The sequence below is a fragment of the Coregonus lavaretus genome, assembly GCF_964263955.1.
Source record: "Coregonus lavaretus genome assembly, chromosome: 27".
NCBI classification, from domain to species: Eukaryota; Metazoa; Chordata; class Actinopteri; order Salmoniformes; family Salmonidae; genus Coregonus; species Coregonus lavaretus.
Window position 1 is genome coordinate 7,684,665 of NC_140014.1, and position 6,583 is coordinate 7,691,247.

General features: G+C 40.4%; 2 protein-coding genes across 3 annotated transcripts in view; one reads left to right on the forward strand and one right to left on the reverse strand.

The window, feature by feature from the left end:
• Positions 1-6,583, reverse strand: part of fancm (FA complementation group M) — a 106,026-nt gene that overhangs the window by 74,470 nt on the left and 24,973 nt on the right. The gene's annotated exons all lie outside the window — the stretch shown is intronic.
• On the forward strand, positions 1,362-5,130 carry LOC311102818 (G2/M phase-specific E3 ubiquitin-protein ligase-like). Of its 2 annotated transcripts, XM_084144244.1 has the most exons (8): positions 1,362-1,556; positions 2,213-2,407; positions 2,718-2,804; positions 3,463-3,716; positions 3,797-3,922; positions 4,152-4,292; positions 4,458-4,560; positions 4,666-5,130. In XM_084144244.1, the coding sequence occupies exons 1-8, from the start codon at positions 1,553-1,555 to the stop codon at positions 4,875-4,877; spliced, it is 1,122 nt and encodes a 373-aa protein (XP_084000370.1). In that variant the 5' UTR covers positions 1,362-1,552; the 3' UTR covers positions 4,878-5,130. The 2 variants fall into 2 exon arrangements, with proteins under 2 accessions (XP_084000370.1, XP_084000369.1); XM_084144243.1 differs by lacking the exon at positions 1,362-1,556 and having other exon boundaries at positions 1,989-2,407.

A 6,583-nucleotide genomic window follows, 5' to 3' on the forward strand; every position in this document is an offset into this window, starting at 1 on the left:
GGAGTGATTCATGAATTACTTAAAACTGTCAAACTGACCCATCAAAAGTTGGTAGGCGGAACCTAACGCCTGATTGGTTACCCTCTGCATCAAGCCAAGACAAATCAATTCCGGATAATGGATTGATGCAGAGCTACTGAACACATTCCAATACACTGGGTGGCGCTATTCACCTCTACGTTGGTTTAGTTACACGGTTAAACAGTACTTTCATTGCAACGGCTAAAAATCAAGAAGACTCGGTCCTGCTAGCCCCAATGTTGAGACGCTGTGTGAGGTGCAGGACAAAATGTCTAAAAGTTGCCCGGAGCTGCTGAGAGAAGCAGCGAATTTGATTGAGGAAGCTCTGAGCAGAAGTCCAACGGCTCCCGCGGCACCGGTGACTCCGGCAGCTCAGTCACAGCAGATACCCGCCGCTCAATCACGTACACCTGTCCAAGGTAAGCTAAGTAATTTCATGTTAGCCAGGTGTGCTACTATTTAATGATTCGGGACACACGTGTAGGTTAAATTAGATCGACTCGAACATGTATTTGCATGCGGTATTATGATGCTTCGTGCGTGACACGTTTATTGTTAATGGGGGGGAAGCATAAACCTAGCTAGTTCGCTAATCGGCTAAATGGTGTTAGCTGGCTTGAGCATCCCAAGATAGAAGTAGAGGCTGTTTTAGCTGACTGGTGACCATTGAGCTGTTACGTTTTTCTGTGTTGCAGCGGAGGTAGCAAGGCTCTTTGCGCCATATAACATTGGAGCCAGAAGGAATATGACGAGACGACCAGCACAAGTCCAAGTTAGCCGAAGAAGCTACACACACACTGTCTGTTGTTTGGCTGACCACAATGCGGATAAAACTCCAAGCGTACTGTTTAAAGCTGAACTTCTTACTTCAGGCTTGGAGAGCAAAAAGTAACATTTTCAGGTCAGTGCCAAACTAGGCATTTACCAAAAGTAAACAAAAGTTTGTACTGTCTGTGGCTTGTTGAAATTATTTGCATTTCTTTTTATAGTGACTCAAACTTAATTGGTGTTCATAGTGTCAATAATAGTTATCACAGGCTTATTTGCTTAATTTAAGGTGAGGTGAGTTATGATTTTGTTTTGTTTTTTTCTCCAGGGAATGACCACGATCCCATGGTTATAACAAATAAACTGATGGAAGTGTTTCCGAAGCTCCAACAAGGGGGAGGCTTTGAATTTCTAAAACTTGTAGGATCTACTCGCAGTCGAAATCTTGCGTTGCTTCAGTGTCCCAGCACTGGATACACCCTTGCCTATCTGAAAGATCCATCGACGATGATTGGACAGGCTACAATCTACATACGTCCACTTCAACAGGATCTACCCTTAGATTGTGTACATACATTTACAGAGACTTAGTTTAATACATAATCAAAACAAAGATTACTGGTGACTTTTAATCATTAATTAAAAGCCATTTGTTGTTGTTGTTAGGAGAGCTCACGTCCTGCCTCTGGTCCAGTCATCCCCTGCATCACTTGTCAGAAGGAAGTTCCCTTTTCAGAGATGAAGCTGCACAGATTGAGCTGCAATGGGTATGTACTTCTTAAAGCAATGCAAGGGTAGCATAATTTATTTTCTTTGGGAATATGTCTCTCTTATTGTTGTGCACACAAATAAGCGAGTATGACCATCATTTCAATTGTGTTAACTTCAAGGACACCCATGCAGGAATCAGAAAGAGAACAAGAGGGAGGCCAAAGTGAAGAAAATGATAGTGAGACAGCCCTAGTCAGTGACAGTGTTCCAGTGAGGCCTGAAACATCAGCTGAGAGTGCAGTAGTACCGGCAGTGATTGTCAACGAGGAGTTGGATCGCAAAGAAACAGACAGTGGTTTGTGTCATCACAATAGTGTTGCTATAAGATTGTGTGTAACTGAAAAGTTAATAGAAAGATAACACCTGTAGGATATAATTAGATAAGATAATACAGTTACAGACAATTAATAACATGCAACTGGGTTTTTCTATTTTTCTAATATTTAGTTGTAGTTGTTTAGTAGTGCTGTTTTTATGTCAACTCAGCGTTGTGACAGGTTCTGAAGATGTTGGGTCTCACGTTTTGTCAGTGAAATGAACAGAATTTTCCTCCTGTTCTGTAGAGTGAGAGGATATCTGTATATGCAGGTAACATGCCAACTCACAATATGTCTCTCTGTAATAGATAACTTTATTGTTGTTGTTTGTTTAGAATGGAAGCTTATTAAAGAACCCACTCAAGCTGCCAAAGTTTTCAAAGAGAATCTGCTAAGGGAACATGCAACTGGGAAACCACTTAGAATGAAGATGGATGTAAGGGACTCTGAAGAGGACAGGGAACGGGAGCTTCTCTTATTCTATAAACAGCAGCAAGAATGGGCATGTCCACTTCATTGTACTCTGGTTGGTAAGTAATATAACATTTATAATATAAATACATCAGTACAGTTTATACCACTCAAGTAGCTTATATGTAATTGTTAAATGGGAGAATGGAATGCACAAAATTATATAATTGATAAAAATGTTATATGTATGTATGTGAATATTGTGCACAATATACTCTTGTTATCTGGAATAATCAATATTAAGGATGCTATTCTAGAATTACAGCCAATAGAAGTTTTTCTCCCTTTCTTGTTAAATGTTACCAAATCCAGTTACCTGTATTAGGCCGCCACTTTTTTTCCAGTGTTATTATCAGTATTTTATTTCAGGTGATGTTGCTATCGGAGAGGGAGTGATGCGGTACTTTATGACAACAATCATATCCAAACTCCAGTTTGGATTCAGTCTAGATCTTGGTAAGTATCTTACTAATTTTTTGAAGGTTAATCCATCTATAAATTGCAGAAATGTCTGTCTGTAGCGCATGTCTCTCAGTTAGTCCGATGGATTTCAAACTTGACAGGTGTCTTGCTCTGGTCACGAGTAAGTGCAGTGCCAAGTTTGACGACGTTTGGATAAACGCAAAAGATAGCGTTACATATATAGGTAAAAGAAGCACACATTGGCTTTTGCCGCTCTTGCTGCTTGCCATTCTCACACTGCATGCAACGCTGACTGAGCACCTGTTTGTGTCGTGACTCACTCTACACCGCCTCTCTCTATGCGCGCGCACACACACACACGCGTACACGTACGTTCTGGTGGTTGATGAACGCGGATATGTGCTGTTTAGCGGAGGGCCGGTGGGCAATGTTTTGTGTCAGGTAAGTCTGTAGTAGGGTATACAGGGGAATTGAATTTGAAGTGGTTTGGGGTCCTTCTGTAAGTCATTTTGGAGTAGGCTACAATTTGGTTTAAGTGAATTCTACAAGCAGCAATACCACAGGCCAAGTAATCGCCACTAGTATGATGTTATCTATCTATCTATCTATCTATCTATCATACATTTTTATTTAATGTATTTAAGAGGTTAATTGTTGTGACTTTATTCCCTGCTCTCTTGGTACTTTACAGGAGGAATGGGCCAAACACTGCTATTTGAGGGTGAACCTGACCATCTTGTTCCAGCAGCATCAGAGGCACTTATTGAAAGCAACCTCTTCCGGGTTGCAGGAAGGATGTTGGGCCACACCTTTCTGCATGATGGTCCCCATGTCACAGGACTAAGTCCTGCTGTAATTCATGTACTGTTCAATGGGGACCCTGAAATGGCTACCGTTGTTACAGAAGACTGCCCTGATCTGCACATCAGGAGCATCATAGAACTGGTATGTAACCTAAAAGAAACTTTGCCATGTAAAAAATATTGCTTGGGCAGATATAATAACTTGTATGGTCTTAATTCTAGCTTGAACATGAAGATCTTACACCGGAACAGAAGGACACAGTTTCAGATCTTTCCATGTCTTGGGATCTTCCGGCAGTCACCAAAACAAATCGGAGATGGCTACATAACAAACTTCTACTCCATGCAGTGAGTTCCTGCTGGTTAAGTGACAGAATTCATCGCTGTACTTGTTGAAATTATAGAATGTGTTGTGAACCCTGGCTTGTTATGTTAACACGAGAGTTTAAGTACTAGAGTTTTAATGGATTTTTATAAAGCACTTTATTGTGTTTATTAACATTTTTCCTACTGTGCCAACTTTTGTCAAATTTGGGTTAAGGATTTGGGCTGTAATATGGGTCGGTCTGTCTCTTAGGTCGTTGGGAGGACCATGCGCCAAATTAAACAGTTGAGAAAGGGACTGAAAGATGTGATGGTATGGCCCCTGCTGACATCTAGGCCGGATGTTGTACCACTTCTTTTCCCCAAAATGGCTGAAATGCAGTTCACACCCCAGGTAAGTCAGTAATTTAGTTATATTTGTGACTTAACTTGATGAATTTACGTGTATTATCAATGACTGAGATGGATATTTTTCAATTTTCTAAGATTTTGATCTGCATAGTCCTTCACCAAAATAAGTTCTCCCTTTTTTTAAATTACAATTTTTGTTTTCTTTAAGATGCTCCTAGAAAAAATCACATGGCCAGTTGAGGACAGTGATGATGAAGACTTTGACACCACCTGCCGCATCACTGGCTTTCTAAGGATGTTCATTGAAACAGGTATAAACCTTATTTTCTCTCTTTACAAATGCTTCTATGTCTCATGGATAGATATGATCAATTACAGTTGAACTAAATGTCTTTAATCCATTTTATGACTTTTAGCTTCATCAGGTACCCTGGCCCAGCTGCTGACATTCTGGGTTGGCTGGGAGATGCTTCCTCCTGAACTGAGAGTGGAGATTTCTGGGGGAACCCTTCCTACGTCCTCCACATGCTTTGAAACCCTAAAGCTGCCAGCTCATTTCAAACTCTACATGGACTTTGAGAAAGCACTTGTCGCTGCCATAAAAAGTACTGGATTTGGGCTTGTTTAAGTTTTTTCAGACGTCAATTAGGGCTGGGCAATATTTTAATATTATATCTATCGTGATATAAGACTAGATATCGTCTTAAGGTGCTTTTCCATTACCAGTACCTACTTGACTCGCCTCGCCTCGACTCGCTGTGCGTCCGTTTCCCATTGCAGATTTTAGGACGAGGCGAGTAGGTACCATGTAATGGAAAAGCACCATTAGATTTTGAAGAAGTGTAATATCGTTACATGGTAAGTTTAGTCTTTTCCTGGTTTCAAAGGCTGCATTACAGTAAAGTGATGTCATTTTCTGAACTTACCAGACTGTTCTAGCTGTTCTATTATTTGCCTTTTACCACTTAGTCATTATATCCACAATATGATAGTTATTTATCCGAAATCTAAATGTGGAAGATATTTTGTGAATGCACCAATTGTCAACCTTACAATATCGTTGCAATATCGACATCAAGGTGTTAGGTCAAAAATGTGATATTTGATTTTCTCCATATTGCCCAGCCCTAATGTCAATGCATACACAGTTCAGATGAATTGACACAAGTTCAGTGTCTTTGAAAACATTAACACACTGTGCAGTAGTTGACTTTTTTTTCTTCCATTTACTAAAATCAAACTGTTCTGCACCTTCAGTGCTAACAGTACAGCATTCATGTTAGTCATTCTGTGGACCATAATGAGACAGGAAGCTTCAAAGAAACAGCTTTTTTTCCTTTCTTTTAAAAGGAAAGTAAACTTTCAGTTTTTCCTTGCTTGTTCTAACACAACAAATAAAAACATGGGTTGGACATCAGTCTAAGATTCTTGATAACACTTCCACAGTCTCTACATATAGTCTAAGTGCATCAGTAACAGAAACTCCGGGAGCTGGCAAAATTGCAACCTCTTCATCTGAGAGCTCACGGGCCAGCTGAACCTCGGGGACTGGCACAGTGCCTCGATGAAGGCAGTGAGGTCCGTTCCAATCGATCCCATATTCTTCAGGAACCTGAATGGATGACAAGCATAATCAGTCTTGTACTTAAAACTAGTTTGACATGTCCTTACACAAGATTGTTATTTTTGGTCACCAAGGCAGTGAGAAATGAAATGTTACTTATTCAGTTTTTTAAAATAATACAGCTTTGCATAGTATGCACTGTAGAAACTACAGCTCACAGGTTGATGTCTTTCCATAAGCGGGCTTCCTTCACCTTTCAAAGGGGCAGAGCTCCAAATTAAAAATACATTTAAATAATGCCCATATTATTATCTACTCACTTGGAACATGCACACCTCTTGCATTCAGGTGACCACGCATTAGCTTGTAGCCGGTGTTTGGATGACTTCTGTGAATTTCACTTACAATACGGTCTAACTCCTCATCATTCACAGCTGAATAGAGATCTGTCTTTCTGTACAAACAAGAAAAACACAACATCAAGTAATGTTACCTTAAACGTCATATTCTTTCCGAGTGTATGAGAGCAGCAATTCATAAACAGAAAACTCATGAATTTAGTGTAAATACCTTAAACTGTATTGTTGCATGCGCCTCCTGATGGTCCTCTTTGACACACCGAACATCGCTGCAAATTTGAACTGCGGGAACTCCACAAAGAAGTTAATGCTCCAGAACTGCACTCGGTATGTCAAACGCCAAACGCCCCGGTCCCTGTGTGTGTTGGGCCTGAAGTGCCCTGGTACCAGAGAAGCGGTGGACAACTTCTT